The following is a 16,523-nucleotide window of genomic DNA, read 5'->3' as shown; positions in this document are numbered from 1 at the left end:
CTCCACGACTCTCAGTGGTCGCTGGAAAGATGGCTGAGGCCACACCAATCACCTGAACATGGTGGGCCTCTCTGCACAGGGTGAGGTACCCATTGGAGGAATCTTAGAAACACAAGGGCTCGGAAGGTCGAGCCTCCTAGTTATTGCAACCTGATCAGAAAAATCTCCACTGAAAGTCAAGCTAGCACAAGATGAGATATTAGCAAACACTTTATAGCACTTACTGTCCACGTGCCAAGCACTGCCCATGAGCTTTACATACCTCTGTTATCATGCTCATGCCTCCCAACAGCCCCGTGGGGTGGGTACTATTAGACCCATTTTACAGATGAGGAAACAGAGACACTAAGGAACTTGCCCAAGGTCACAGGGACAGCGGAAAGGAGAACATGGGATTCAAGCCCACATCACTGAGTCTGAGTCCCAGCTCTTAACCACTCAGCTAGGCTGCTCCCTCAAGCCACTCATGTCAGAGCTGGGGAAAGTGAGGCCCAGAAAAGTAAAGTTCATGTAGCTCTCCAAGAGGCTTGACTTCATTGTCATGGAATTCTGCAGTTCTGGTGGTTTCAGAGTGGAAGCTAGGGTCTTCGCACACCCCCCAGGCATGGGGGTGAGTGGGAAAGTGGGTGGGGTGGGGAAGCTAAGGCCCAGGGGGTTGGCAGGGCTCCAGACAAGCCCATACCTTCCACTTCAGAGGGGGAAGCAGTCAGGAAGTTGGCCCTGTGTGGAAGTGCTCCAGGCCCAGGAGCTGGCCCCAGGGATTCCCCCAAGACCTATGAAGTGGGAGCAGCAGGAGGGGACAGAGCAGTCCCACCCCACCCCCACCCCTGCACAGAGGCCTTCTCTGAGCAAAACTAGTCGCAAGTTTCAAGGCGAGAACCAGGATAGTCATTGGGGAGGAAACTGAGACCCAGACGGTAGGAGAGACCTGCGCAGCTAGAGGAAAGTTCCAACAGAGTCCAGCCAGGTCCCGTGTATCTGCTCGCCTGAGTGCGTGTGCGTGTGCGCGTGCGCGTGAGGGGCCGACAGTTGGCACAGATGATAAAGGGTTGGGGTCTTTGAGTTTTCTCAACGATCCTTATCAACCCCCAGCCCTCCTGACGTCCAGCTTTCTTGCCCTGCTGACCTGTCCCTATTCCTAGTGGGGATTCCAGTGCAAGAACACAGCGACTATGATAGGTCTCTTATAAAACAAGAGGCTCCAGGCTCCTTCACATTGGGGGAGCGCTCAGATCTGCTCCCCAGCTCGGTTTCTCCAGCCCCCATAGGGCCTGAGGACAGGGGAGGTGCGGGGAGACTAGGCCCCGCCCCCAGGGCTGCCCAGGGCTCTCTCCGCCCCTGCCCAGAGGCCCCGGAGGATTCTGGAAGGACTACAGGTGCACAGAACAGGAAAATCCTGGGGAGGGAAGTTTTCTTCTCCACCTTGGAGGCCGGTGTGTCCGAGGTGGCATGGGCTGATTTTCTCCGCATCTGGACCCATGTGCGTATGGTGCTGGGCCAGGAAATACCGACTTTGACGTTTAAGAAATTGATCCTTTTGTACTTATCTTTGGTGCTCTCGGTGCTCCAGGAAGATCACTTTGCATAATCACCCTGGGCGGGCAACACCGATTATCACCGGGTGGAGACGAAAACGATACTAGAAGGTAGGGGTGCAGAGGCGGGGTGTTTTTCCTTTTCACTCAGTATACTTCTGTAATAGGAGTGTTTTTTTGTAATGAAAATGTATCTGTGAGTGGCTTAGTTTTTTTTATTAGAGATTTTATTTATTTACTTGACACAAAGAGCGAGAGAAGGAACAGAAGAGGAGAAGCAGACTCGATCCCATGTCCCTGGGATCATGACCTGAGCTGAAGGAGGACGCTTAACGGACTGAGCCACCCAGGCGCCCCTTAAGTAATGTTTTGAAACACTAAAATTAAAAACAAACAAACACGTTGACATTACAATCAAAACTCTCTTTCCTCAAAAATAAGACTGTCTGAAAGAACCAGTGGATGGATATAGAGCACAAGCCTGCTTCCTATGATGGTCCCCTGACTCTAGTCCTAATTCTACACGCACACTCACCCCACAGGACAGCCCTGCCAGAGATAAGGATGGAAATTCCCGGACACCATATTCTTCTGTCTCTCCACATCCATAGCTGAGACTACTAGGGGCTAACAGGTTCCCAAGAGAAACTGATGCCACTGATTTTGGGACCACTCATGGCGGACCACTGGTTTAAAGCATGTCGTCGTCCTCTGCCCCTGCTTCCCTGAGCCGTGCTCTGAGGGCTGGAGGGAATTCTTTGGAAGCAGAGGTGCATGTCAGGTGGGCACCTGCCGTGTCTTGCCTGAGTCTTCTTAGAGTGGGAATGGGAGCCTAAGAGGGTTGGCCAAGCTTCTCTCTGACTTGTCGCCATAGGTCCTCCCAGGGAAGCTGCGGGAAGCCCCTGGTTTGAGTCCCACCCCCACCACATAGGTGAGCCATCTCCATAACTGTCCAGGTCGGGAGATGGTTGTATACGTGAAGGAAGGTGTGTTTCCATCTGGGTACCTCTCCTACCTTTCTCACCAACCAGATAGCCATTTGGTTCTGGGTGTTGTTCCTGAGTTTTGGGGATTATAAACCTGGAGTCAGTGGTCATGATGGAGGTATAGTGTTCTAAATGCACTTTTTAAAAAATGAGCTTTTATTTGTTTATTTAAGAGAACACAAGCTGGGGGAGCAGCAGGCAGAGGGAGAAGCAGACTCCCCACTGAGCAGGGAGCCCGACACTGAACTTGATCCCAGGACCCCGGAATCACCACCCAAACTAAAGCGGATGCTTAACCGACTGAGCCACCCAGGCACCAGCCCTGAATGCACTTCTAAGAGGACTTCCCTTTGTGAAAAAGTCTGAGCAGGAGGAAGTAGGAGTGTGTGATTCAGAGTCACTGGGGGAGAGAAGAGAAAGCAGAAAGCAGCCCACCAGTCCAACAGCATGGCACGGACCAAGGGCGTCTGGACAATAGGATGTCCATGGGAGATTTTTATTTTTAGTTTTTTAATTTAAATTCTATTTAAGTAATATACAGTGTATTAATAGTTTCAGAGGTAGAATTTAGTGACTCATCAGTTGCGTAGAACACCCAGTGCTTATTATACCAGAGGCCCTCCTTAATGCCCCTCTCCCCCAGCTATCTTCCCTCCAGCAACCCTCAGGTTGTTTCCTACAGTCAGGAGTCTGTTATGGTTTGTCTCCCTCTCTGCTTTCATTTTATTTTTCCTTCCCTTCCCCTTTGTTCCTCTGTTTTGGCTCTTAACTTCCACATATGAGCGGCATCAAATGATATCTGTCTTTCCCATGGAGGATTGTTCAATCGCTTGCTAGGAGATGTGTACAGGCTTTTGCCGTCCTTGCCCTGTAATCTCCAGGAAGATCTACATTGCTTATTGGGATTTCCTGTGGGCGGATTCCTTAGAAAATGGCAAGGGCTGATGAAGTCTGCCTTTGCTGCTTGAGCTTCCCGAGACAATTCCCACAGGTGCAGCTGGAGCGAGGGCACAGGTGACCCCCAGGCATCTTGCATCCAAAGCAAACAAGCTTGAGTGACTCCAGTGCCCGGATCCCAGCTCTGGTCCCCTTGCCCACTGCTGTTATCAAAAGGATTTAATGTAATGGGTTTAAAAGTTACAAATGTAATTTGCTTAAAGCTCTTGGCTGCTTAGTGATGGATAGACAATGATACAAAGTATCTCAGTGACTAGAAGGGGCTGGAGAGGGTCTTTTTGCAACATTGGAAAAGAGACTCCACTCTAAGGAGAGCTTCTGGAGAGGCAAGACGTCCCTGGGATCAGTCAAAAGGGCAGTGCCACCTCACCCTGGTGATGGTTGGGTGGTGCAAGGGACACGTAGGGGTCCTTGGTCCTTCCTCTCTCCCTCCTCCTTGTTCCTGGCTGCCTATCTCGCAGCTGCTCCTTGCAGAGGACAGCTCTGGGGCTGTCCATGGTCACCAGGCAGCCTGTGGCTATCACACCCAATGTGCGGGCCAAGCAAGATGTTAGCTGTTGAAAGAGGACAGTGCGGCCACAGGAGGCCCCGTCAGCTTGTGATTTCCGATTCAGTTAGGCTGAAACTGATAAGGAGGGGGGTTGCCCACTATGGCCACACTGACTGCTGCTGAGTGTTGGTCATGCGGGGGGTGGAGTACCTGGTCTTTATCCTGCCCTGGACTTACTGCCCTCATTCACTCCCCCATCCATCCATTCGTTGTATTTAATGAGCCAAACAGTCTCTTAAGAGTCTCTTGTCCTGGGACTGATAGTATAATGAGTAAGACCTGAGTAAGACCTAGCCTCTGCCTCCCTGGGACTTACTGGGGGAGGGTGGAGAGATGAGGCGGAACTCAAAGACATAGAATATAATTCCAGTCATGTGAGGGGGTGCAGAAAATTACATATGGCAGGGGGACTGACCCACGGAGCAAATGATTTAAAATCCTGGACTCTCTTTTTTTTTTTTTTTTTTAAATGCACTCTTCTTTAGAACCCACCCAAATCTTGGCAGAAAAAAGACCAGTCACTTCTTTTTTGCAAAGGAGAAACCCAAGTGACAGAAATCCAACACAATCCGTCTTACTGAGAACAGGTGGGCAAGAGAATGCAATGACTCACACAAACAATCAGGAGTATATCCAGGCATTATTAGGGTTTCAGGCATGGCTGAATCCAGGCATTCAAACGGCACTGTCAACAATCAGTCTCTCTCCAGAACCATTTACCATTAGGCCAAATCAGTTGAGAGCATAGTGTCTGTGAGCTTTCCAAAGGTCTAGAAGGGTGCTGAAGATTTCCCAAAATATTGCTTGGCTTCGAAGTGTGAGGGAAAAAAAAAAAAAAAGAACGTGAGGAGCTAGTCAATGGGTCCACCTCCATGGTGGTCTGCTCCCTGGAAATGCTCCCTCCTAATTGCCAAGGTTAGCAGATGCTTTCATCGGCCTCCTCACCCGTGTTCTCTCTGCAGTCTTTGATGCCACTGACCGCCATGTCCTTAACACCCTCCCCTCCCCAAGCTTGCACGACACTCTGCTGTTCTCCAGGCTCTCTGACTTGTGTTTTTGTTCTTTTCTGCTGGAGCTGGGAAGACTGAAAGGGACCCCACAGCACATGCTCCAGGCTGGAGCTCAGGGGCCACCTGGACCACTATGGAGCTGCAGGTGTCCAAGATTCCTGGGATGGGTCACAGTTATGGGATTAAACCTGGGCTTGGGTTCAGGGAACAATCAGGTCAAGACAGGCCTTGGGAGTCTGGCCATTCTCCTAAAGGTAACAGGGAGCCATTGAAGGCTGTACTGGGGACGTAAAGTGACCAGATTTGTGTTTCAGCACCAGAGAGGGGCCTTTGGCTGGGAGGTGGAGGCAAGATCAGGCTTATCTGGTCATTCAGGAGGAGGACTATGGTGGCCCAATGAAGGGGTGAGAGCCATGGGGTGGAAAAAGGGGACAATTTATGACACAGGACTTGGTTCCACTTAAGTGGAACTGGTGAGGGAGAAGGAGGTGTTGAGGCTGACACCTAAGTTTTTGATTCTGAGATGAGGAGCAGAGAGGTGGGTTTGCAGGGGGTGGGGGAAGAGAGCGTGGTTTGTCCAGGTTGAGCTGGATATGCTGGATGACCCTCTGGCTGGCAGTGTCCAGGCAGGGACAGTGGGTTTGGGGTGCCTAGAGCTTGGGAGAGAGATCAGGGCTCCTCCGGGCATCACAGCCTGGGGCGGGGGATAGGGGGGTACTCTGTGGAGGTGCCCCCTTCCAAAGAAAGAACCCCCAGGGCTCCAGGGTGACCACAGAGCTTCTGCAGAAATCAACTTCAGTGCAGGATGTGTTCTGGGAGGAGCTCTGAAGGCCACGGGGAAGGGGAAGGAAGAGGAGGGGACAGAACTGGGCCTGGGCCACACGGGGCCTTTCTCTGTAGAGCAGAGGCTGCTGTGGAGACTAAAGTGATCGGGGTCTCCGGTGAGGGCAGCCTCCCTGAGCCGGACCGTGGGGAGCCCGTCAGCGTAAAGACTTAGGGGAACCGAGTTCCTCCCGAAACAAGGTAGGTGCTGGCTGGGGTGTAAGGTGTCCTGGGAGGAAGCCGGGGAGACGCAGATGGGAGAAGAGCGGATGGAGGGGCTGAGAGGAGGGATGTCGGCCGGGAGCCTCGAGGGGCTAAGACGGCCCTGGCTCTTCCATACGTAGCAAGCTTTACGGAGAAGGGTTTCCGAGATGCGGGGGCCGCTAGTGGCACTGGGCCAAGTGACAATCATCTACTCCTTTCACAAGAAGCAGGGACCTGGGACCCATGAGAGTACTTCTTTCTTTCCTCCCCAAATGCTGTAAGTGCCCATAATAGTGTAACATTTGACACACGCGGGTCGCGGCCGCGTGTACTCACCGGCCGAGGCTTCTCCCGAGCAACAGCAGGTGGGCCGGGTGCGCGTTTGATGCCTGATTCGTAGCTCGGAGATGTGAGGCAAGGTGGCAAGGGCTGCAGAGCAAGCGAGCCAGGCGCCGGGTCAGGGTCAGCCTCTGGTCCCGCCCGCACCCCTTCTGGGACATCCTCTGTCCATCCTGCCCCCGGGGACGCAGGTGACCATCACGCTGGCCCGGCCGCTTCTCTCCGCGCACGATCGAGCATCTTCTCCCCGGGCCGCGGGAGGCCAGTCTCTGCTCCAGCCGCTGTGGTGTCGAGTGTGGCATGAATGAAAGTAAAGGGCGTGGGGGGCCTTGGTGAGATGAGGGGTGAGGGGGCTCTGCATGGGGAGGCGGCACGTGAGCCTGGAGGTGCAGGGAGTGTGCATAGGTCAGACGGCAGGTGTGCAAACTCACAGAGCAGGGGAGGGAGTGCGGCGGGGGGGATTGTGGGAATGCGGCGAGGGGATTGTGGGAATGCGGCGAGGGGATTGTGGGAATGTGTGGCTTGCAACTCTGGCTGTGTTAGCTGGAGCTCCTAGAGGGCTTGCAGACGGTAGATGCTCCGCGCCTTTCCTCTGAGATGTTGGTGAGCATCCTTTTATTTAGGACTGGCAATACTCCTACGAGGTTGGTGCTATTATTAGCTCTCCTTTAAAGATCGGGAAACTGAGGCACAGAAGTTCTGAGCAGTAGCCCAAGATGTCACTCACAGCAACAGAGAGCGTTGGAACCCAGGCAGCCCCGCCACTTGGCCACACAGCGCTTCTTCCCCGGGCCCTGCCTGGGCTGGCTGTGGTGGCTGTGAACCTGGTCCCCGGGAGATTCCTCCCAGGCTCCCTGCCCTCCCATCCCCCCCTGCAGAACAATGCTCTCCTTCCCTTATCCCCCACCGCCCAGACTGGCTCTCCCTCACATCCAGGTGTTTCCTCCCCGGCCAGAGGCAGACAGGGCAGGGGAAACAGGCCTGCCCCATCCCCAGGGGACAGCTGGGAGCAGGGCCCCCATGTTCCCGGCGCCTCGGGAATCTAGAAAGCCCAAGTGGGCTTCACGGGCTGAGCTCTGCCTTTCTGCTGTGGGTCCACTAATCACACGCTCCGAACCAAAGAACGGGGGTGTGCTATGGCAAGAATGACTCTCCATGGAGCACAAAAGTCAGAATGCTGGAAATAGCATCTGTCCCCCAAACTCAGGGGGGTTGAGACTTCCCTGGTGGGAGGAGAAGGAAGTGGGTCAGTGGTGGGGAGGTCCCTTCTCCCTGTGCCAGAGCGAGGACAGGTGGGCGGCAGAGCTGCCATCTTGGGAAACTCCGTGTTTTCCTTCCCTGGTTGTACCTGGGGGGTTGGCCGCAGGGAGGGTGCGTGGGAGGTTCCATGTAAACAACGACCTGGCCCAGGGGCCAGCGATGGGGGAAGATTGGGGTACTGGGGGTCGGCGGGGGATCGTCAGAAGCTGGGGTCTTCATTGCTGGAACACAGGCCCTGAGCCAGGCCTCCCCAGATCCTCCTCTGAGATCCCTGAGCCCGCTTCCTTAAGCCCTTCCTGTAGCTAGAAGTCTTCCCCACCATGTCCTGCACCAGCAGTGGGCTGGGAACAGCAGCGGGGAAACGGCTCCTGTTGGCTTCTTCCTGCTCCATCCCCTCCAGCCACCTCTGTGGTTCAGTGGTGGGTCCCGGGCCTGTTTCACTCCAAAGCCATGATCAGCTGGCTCTGCACCTGCTCTGAGGACTGTTTATTGCGAATATTCTGTATTTAAGGAATGGTACCTTCTGAATCCCAGCCCAGTCATTCATCCTTTGTCTCTGATCTTGTCCCTACCTAAAGAATTGTGAAGCGCCTCAAATCTCCCCCCCCCAACTATTCAGTTAGCCAGCCACAGTTTTACCAGCAGAAAACATAAGACTGGAGAGTCCAAGACGGAGGACTTGATGACTCATGGGGCAACAAGCACATGAGAATATAGTCGGAGCATCTCAGGCCAATACGGCTCCACTCATTCCCATGCCTCTCGCAGGTTTCCACCCAGAGCTCACCTCCTTCATGAGATCTCCCTGAGCAACCTTCTAGAAACCTCACCCTAGCCCTGGAGCCCCACATTCTACTCCCCAGCCTTGTCCTTACAGCACTGACCATCAGCTAGTATATGACTTAATTATCGAGTCTGTCGTCCATCCCCTGCATGCTTGTGACACACTCAGTAAAGTCAAGTCTCTCTCAGAGCAGCTGTTTTTGTCTCTTTTAAATGATTGCCCATCCCCAGGACCTGGAATGGTGTCTCACTGTCTAGAAGGGGCTGAACGAAGTAATGAGTGAGTGAATCCATCCGTTTACTGGGTCCCCTGTGGAAGACCTGATTTTCTTACCTGTGCCTGCAGGATGGGATCAGGCACACAGCAAGGCTCAGTAAAGGCAACACTGAAGGAGCACCAGGGGGTGGGGCAGGGTGAGAGGCAGCTCGCAAGGACGGGGGTGCTTCTCCTGCGTGGTGGGGACCCACCCCGGGCTGCTTTCCCTGCTGCCGACACCAGCTGCTAGGAATCTCCCTGACTGGTAGCAGAGGCTGGTGTATTCCTTTCTTGTGCTGTCACGTTCTTGCGGTGACTTGGGGCAGTGGGGGAGGCACATGAGCTGATCTCTGATGTGCCCTTTGCTCCGGTAGTGGCACAAAAGCCACAATGGGACATTACAACCTGAGTTGTCCAAGGTGGGACCTGAGCTGGACCCCCACGCACAGGTGGCAGAGGACGATGTCATTCTTACCGCCATGCCTGGGTCCCCTTCCCCAACATGGTCATCTCCTACGCCGGCATTCTGAGCACCAACACAGTCTTCAGTTCATGTGCCATTTGTCCAACCAGTCGTACCCCCACAGACTTCTTTCTGCTCCCTGGCCTGAGAACGGTCAGGGATGGTGACCCTGTCCTGTCTTCCTGTGAGCACCTAGTACTCGTTCATTCAAAGATACTTATCAGGGGCCTTCTACTGGTATAAGCAGCGTCAGGTAATGGGAACCTAGCAGTGCATAAACAGAGTCCTGCCCTCAGGGAACATTCTAGCAGAGGCAACCAGTCCATTCACAAATGGGACTCCTTGCATGGTGCCAGGGGAAGTGGAGAGGCACTCCGTGGGTGTTTGTTGACTGATTCACATGGGCACCATTGGCAACCCCAGTGCCCAGCTCACAAATACTATCTTTTTTTTTTTTTTTGAAGATTGATTTATTTATTGGAGAGGGAGCACAAAGGCAGGGGAGGGGCAGAGAGAGAGAAAAGAGCATCTTAAGCAGCCTCTCTGCTGATCGCAGAGCTGAACACGGGGCTCAGTCCCACAACCCATGAGATCAGATCATGACCCAGCGGAAACCAAGAGTCGAACGCTTAATGGACTGAGCCATCCAGGCACCCCTGAAAAGCCATTAGCTGCTTGTGGAACATTAGGACTGGGGAGACGCAGTGTAGCTTACAGATGGCTCACGGTCTGCTGACAGGGGCCTGCAGTGGCATGAATGATGCCCCAACCAAGCTCCTGAGCACCAGGGAACACGGGTGTCTCTGCCTCTGCTCACAGGGTGGGCACACCTGTGGGCAGTTGCCATGCAGGGAAGTGGACCCCGTCTTGCCAAATCTTCCTGTTAATTCCTTTTATGTAAAAGTTGGGAGTCTGGATTTTTATATAAAATAGGACTTCTTAAGAGTTGGCCACAGATTCAGATCTTCTGAATCTCCGGCTTCTTCTGGGTAGGGGAGCCGATGGCCCAGACAAGGGTTAAGGATACTGGCTTTTCACTCTAGAGTGGTTTGAATCTTCTCAATTTGCCATTGGCATGGTGGTTCATCAAAAAGTGAGTTTTATTGATCTGTACTAGGCAGAGCATGTCACTGGGGCCCTGGGGCGAATCTGGGAAATGGGTTCGTTGTCTGGAACTTGTGGACACAGGTCCCTGAGAGTGTCAGTGTGCTGATCGTGGGGCAGGCGTGTGGCTGCTAGGGCCACAATGCTGTCCTTAGAAAATCCTTTAAAAGTCAGGGCCCCAATTCAAAGGGTGAGGACCGTGTCTCCCTTATTCATGTCTGAACACCCACACCCTTGCCCAATTTCTGCTGTCTGGACTCGACTGTGTTCCATAGATCCTCTGGTTTGCTTAGTAACATCAGTCATTTTGAACACTCCCAGGAACTAGGAAGAGAGCCCTGGGGCCTCTGAGCCGCCCAATTGTAGGTTCCCTGTCTGTGGAACTTCCTGCTCTTTTCCTGGATCTGTTTTCTCGGGCTTTGTTTCTGTATTTTATCTACAAGACAATCCCATGTGCTTATCTGGTTTCCCAGCCTTCTGGAAGAGCAGAGATGGCTGAGACACGGTTGCTGCCAACAGTGGGGAGCCCTTGTTGGAATTAGAACAGTCCCCTCTGAGCCGACACATTACAGCGAGTGCCTCTTCGCATGGATGAATTACAAAACCTCACCCTCCGCAGCAGGCTGGATTACTAAAAGGCCAACAAAACGGTCGACAGTAGCCCCCATTCACCCACTAAGTGCAAGGTGCACCCCCACTGCTGAGACGGGACTCATACCCAAGGAGTCAGAAAGTACGAGCCATTCAGGGCAGGATGGAGGCTGCCGTCACCTGCAGACAGCCCCTGAAGTTGTCGGCATGCAAAAATGATGTGCCATGAGCCCCCATGAGATTCATTGAGAAGACCATCAGAGACCTGTTTCGGTGCCAAAATGGGCAGGCTTCATTTCCTAAGAAATGCATGCCATCATGAAGTGAAGAGAGGTAATGTTGATGCATTCTGAGAATGACCGGGTTCTGCTCCTTTCCATTTCCTGTCTGGGTACAACCTTGTCCCCTGAGGGCTCCCCCACCATCTTATGGTCAACAGCCCCAAAGGACAGGAAATAGATCACAGAGGTCTGCGGAGGAGCAGGGGGGCCACAAAGCATCTCCAGCACCTGTGCAAATATTCATAAGCACCGAAGAAGCGTTTGCTGAATGAACGAGCGAGCAAATGAATGAAGAGAAAAACGGCTAAGGAGGCTTTCCGACATTGGTTGTTTACGCTTCTTACAATTTTTACTTTCTGTTAAAAATAAGCCCAGAATAGCCCCAGCTTTGCACTGTGAGTCCTGAGACACGCACACATCTTTTAATCTATCTCTCTGTGATTTCTTTTCCTTCGAGGATGCTCAATATTCCTTATCCGTGGATTCCACCTGGACAGAAGCTTACCTGAGTGTTCATTTCTTTCTTTTTCACTAGTGCAGAGGGTGCCCTGTGAGATTTGGAGGTGGGAGAAGGGGTGCAGAGGGCAAGCGAGGTGGCCGTGACCTCATCCCCCCAGCTGAGATGGAGGTATAGCCCTGGTTTCATCATTCATTAGCCATGTGATTTGGGGCAAGATACTTCACCTTTCTTCTACAGAATGTTATTTCATCATCTACTGGGTACCAGCACTGCCCAAGGAGTGGACATGCTGTGGTGAAGACCCAGGAGGGCCCAGTGTTGGTGCAGCTCGTGTTCTAATGAATAGCCAAGAAAATTAATCATGACACAGGAGAACTTCTGAAACTGATAAATGCTATGAATAAAATAAAAGCGTGTGCTAGAGGATCACCTGGGGTGGGTGCTGGGGTTTATTTTAGGTAGATTGACGAGGAAAGGCCTCTCTGAGGAAGCAAAATTTTAAATGAGACCTGAGTATTGAGAAGGAGCTTACGGTGGAGAAAGGTGTTCCAGGCAGAGCCGTGTGAAGGTCCTGAGGCAGGTCTGGGAAGTGTGAGTAACACAGTGAGCCAAGAGGTGAAAGCCTCGTGAGCCAGAAGGAGAGGGGGGAGAGATGAACCTGGAGAGGTCCACTGGGTCCAAATGAGGCAAGATTTAGGCAGGGTGAGGAGTGGGGAGTTATTCTAAGATCCAAGAGAAGCCATTGGAGGGCTTTAATCAAGGACTGGGGTGTAGAGAAAGAGTGGATGCAGGGGGACTTATTGGGGGATGACCATGATCTGAGCAAGAAGTGATGATAGCTTGGTCCCCGTGCATTGGGCAGAGATTATCTTTTCATTCTTAATCACAGCTAATAGAGGGGGGCCTGGAAATCCCACATCCTGGGTCCCACTTGGGAAGCTTCTCTTGGCCTCTGTGCATCACTGGGTCTGGAGTCAGGGTCTGCCCTGTCCCCACCATGCGGTGGATCAGACCACCCCACGTTGCCATTTCCAGCTCCTCCCCCCAGACTGGGGACATCCTGGGGTCAGCCACATGCTCTCATCGACAGTTGGATTTTCAGGTTTGCGTGTTCACAATTCCTTCAGTTTCGATGTCTACTCTCAACCACAAAAACACGCCACGAAGCCTTTTCAGAAAGAATGAGCAGCAATGAATGCTCAACACGTTCCTGTCTTTGGTGGAGTTTTGGGTCCCTCATCTCCACACCAAGCCCTTTTTCAAAGTGTCATGAAACACTTTGACATTCTACCTGGCACTTTGGGAAACCTATGTCACCCGGGGTGGGGGGGCTGCAGCTGAAAGAGGCCAGGGATGAGCCCCACAGGTGCCCAGGAAGAGAGGGAAGGGCAATTATTTTAATAGTTTTATCATTTATTTTAAGTTACCCTGCTTTTAAGTTAACATACGCAAAGCAACGTGACAGGAGTCTTCCTAAGCTGGGTAGTGGGCTCACAGGTGTCCATTTTATTCGTAGGTTTCACGGCGCTCTTGGGCACACTCTGTTCCACAATAAAAAATAAAGTCATGCATCGTCTTGGTTGATAAAAATCTCAATTCCGGGGCACCTGGGTGGCTCAATGGGTTAAGCCTCTGCTTTTGCCTCGGGTCATGATCTCAGGGTCCTGGGATCGAGCCCCACCTCGGGCTCTCTGCTCAGTGGGGACCTGCTTCCCCCTCTCTCTGCCTACTTGTGATATCCCTCTGTGTTGAATAAATAAAGTCTTAATTTCTGTGAATTCCTAGCCACCCACATCCCAGCACCATTAATTTTCACATGTGCTCTCACCACCACCGCATCTTCCTCGCAATAAATTTGTTAAAAAAGAATTGGATATGTGTCCTGTAGAGGTTCTCAGAATCTGTATTTTCCATCCTGGTCGTAGGTGTCCACGTACTCTATTTTCTGTAAATCAGCCATCCATATAGAGACTTGTTTGCTTTAAGAATATATAAAACATGCACAAGTTTTAAAAATTAAAATGGTCTGAAAAGGTGTCTATTGAAAGATCAGAGGCCTTCCCGGCCCCTTTCCTCAAGTGCATTCCCAGAGGCAATTAGTGTCACGTGTGTAAATGACCGGGATCTGGTTTTACAAACCTATGAAAACACCCATCAAATGAGGAGTGCTTTTTGTTTCTTTGTTTAGTAAATTTTAGAGTTTGGTGATAAGTATTTAAGCATATAACCACATGGTGCCAGTTACAAATTAGGGTGTGGGCTCTTCTCTTTTTAAAAAAAATAATGTACTTAAGAAGATTTATATATAGTGAAATGGACTGTTTTTACTATGCCCTTTTATGAGTTTTTTTTTAAAGATTTTATTTATTCATTTGACAGACAGAGACCACAGGTAGGTAGAGGCAGGCAGACAGAGAGGGAGGGAAGCAGGCTTCCTGCTGAGCAGAGAACCAGATGTGGGACTCGATCTCAGGACCCTGAGGTCATGATCTGAGCTGATGGCAGAGGCTTTAACCCACTGAGCCACTCAGGCACTTCTCCTTCTATGAGTTTTAACACATGTGTAGACTGATGTTTCCATCACCCCAATCAGGATATATATATTACGAACTGTTTAAACAATTATTTTTCCTGCTTGGGGTTATTATTTGTTTTTTATGAGTTTTGTGAATTCTTTATATGTCCTGGATACAAGTTCTTTGTCACATTTGTGATTTGAAAATATTTTCTCCAAGTCTGTACTTTGTCTTTTCATTTTCTTCTTCTTCTTTTTTTTTTTAAGATTTTATTTATTTATTTGACAGAGATCACAAGTAGGCAGAGAGGCAGGCAGAGAGAGAGGGAAGCAGGCTCCCCGCCAAGCAGAGAGCCCAATGCAGGGCTCAATCCCTGGATTGACCTGAGCCGAAGGCCGAGGCTTAACCCACTGAGCCACCCAGGCTCCCCTGTCTTTTCATTTCTTAAAGCTACTTTTGCAAAGCCAAAGTTTTTAATTTTGGTAAAGTCCAGTTCATCAGTTTTTCCCTTTATGGATCATGCTTTTAGTATCATATCTAAGAATTCTCTCTAAGCCAAGGTCACGAAGACTTTTCCCTGTGTTTTCTTCTAAACCTTTATAGTTTTACCTTTTACATTCAGACTGTGATGCATTTTAAGTTCGCTTTGATTTGAGGTATGGAATTTAAGTTGAGGTATTGTGTGTGTGTGTGTGTGTGTGTGTGTATTGATGATTGATTGATTTTTCCAGACAATTTGTTGAAAAGACTTATCCTTCCCCTTTGATTTTCTTTACAACTTTGTAAAAAATCAATTGGTTGGGGGCACCCGTGTGGTTCAGTGGGTTAAGCCTCTGCCTTTGACTCAGGACATGGTCTTGGAGTCCTGGGATCAAGCCCCACGTTGGGCTTTCTGCTTGGCGGTAAGCCTGCTTCCCCCTCTCTCTCTGCCTGCATCTCTGTGATCTCTGTCAAATGAATAAATTAAATCTTTTAAAAAATCAATTGGTTGTTTCAATGTGTGTCTCTTTCTGGACCCTCTATTCTATTCCTTGGATTTGTGTCTAGTCCTTCACTAATAATTTTATGGTTGTTTTTAAAATAGGGAGATGAGTCCTCAAATTAAAAAAAAAATTTTTTTTGGCTACTTCAGTTCTGAGAAATTTTAGAATCTGCTTATCTTCTATCTGCAACAGAAATCTGCTGATATTTTTATTGGAATTACATTAAATCTATAAATCAGTTGGAAAGAAGGGACATCTCAACCATATTGCATCTTCCAGGTCATAAACAGGGTGTGTCTCCATTTATTTCGGTGTTCTTTGATTTATTTCATCAGCATTTTGTGGTATTCGTCATACAGATCCTACAAGTGTTTTGTTAGCTTTATTTCTCTTTTTAAGTATTTTTCTCTTTTCCTTTTGGAGCTACTTTAAATGGCATTGCGTTTTAAATTTTGGTTTCCAGTTGTTCCTTTCTTAGCATATAGAAATATGCCTGATGTTGTATGCTGACATTATATCCTGTGATCCTGGCAGACTCACTATTAGTTCTAGGAGATTTTTTGGTAGATTCTTAGGGATTATATATGTACACCTATTATGTGTGAATAGGGCTGTTTTATTTGCAAATAGTTTTATTTCTTCCTTTCCAATATGTGCACCACTTTTCTTTTTCTACTTTTTTTTTTGGTCTTGTTACACTGGCTTCCAATAATATGTTGATTTGTTTAGTAGAAGTGGTGAGAGTGAATGTCCTTGCCTTTTCCTAATCTTGGAGGGGAACTACTCAGTTTTTTAAAAATTTTTATGTATGTTAGTTGAGAGGTTTTTTTAGTCTAAATCCTATATCAGATTAATGAAGTTCCCTTATAGTCCTAATGTATTCTAAGTTTTTATCATAAAATTAAAATTTGTCAAATGTTTTTACTGCCTCAACTAATAAGAACATATGGTTTTTCTTTTTTAGTCTTTAATATAACAGATTACCCTGATTGACGTTCAGATAATAAACCAGTCTTGCATCCCTGGGATAAACCCCACCAAGTTGTTATGCATTATTCTTTTTATATATTCCTTGTCTTCGTTTGCTAATATTTTGCTCAGAATTTTTTTCATATATGTTTATAAAGGATATGGGTCTATTTTCTTTTTTTGTAATATTTTTGTCTGGTTTAGATAATCAGGAGAATGCTAGACTCCTAAAATGAGTTGGGAAGTGTTAACCCACTTATTTTATTTTGGGGGCATATGGATTACTTAGAAATGTGTTGTTTAATATTCCAGTATTTGGAGATATTCTAATTATTTTTATGTTACTAATTTCAAGTTTAATTTCATTATGATCAGCAAACCTACTTTGTATAATTCAGTTATTTTAAATTTATTGAGGTTTGTTTTATAACCAAGAGTATTGTCTATCTTGGTG

General features: G+C 49.4%; 1 protein-coding gene across 2 annotated transcripts in view; it reads left to right on the top strand.

Annotated features, from left to right (window-relative positions):
- The first annotated feature begins 5,905 nt into the window (after positions 1-5,905).
- Positions 5,906-16,523, top strand: part of PIK3R6 (phosphoinositide-3-kinase regulatory subunit 6) — a 49,273-nt gene continuing 38,655 nt past the window's right edge. The window contains exon 1 of one of the 2 annotated variants that reach the window (XM_044249074.1): positions 5,906-6,061. Coding sequence is in view for 1 of the 2 variants with exons in the window: in XM_044249073.1 (XP_044105008.1) it covers positions 11,142-11,193 (52 nt within the window). In the remaining variant the exon portion in view is untranslated. Of the gene's footprint in view, positions 6,062-11,138; positions 11,194-16,523 lie in introns of those variants that run through there. The other variant, XM_044249073.1, reaches the window with a different exon arrangement.

This window comes from Neovison vison, chromosome 5, assembly GCF_020171115.1.
Source record: "Neovison vison isolate M4711 chromosome 5, ASM_NN_V1, whole genome shotgun sequence".
Classification (NCBI taxonomy): domain Eukaryota; kingdom Metazoa; phylum Chordata; class Mammalia; order Carnivora; family Mustelidae; genus Neogale; species Neogale vison.
The sequence above is the reverse complement of the archived record's forward strand: the minus strand, read 5'-3'. Positions and strand labels throughout refer to the sequence as shown.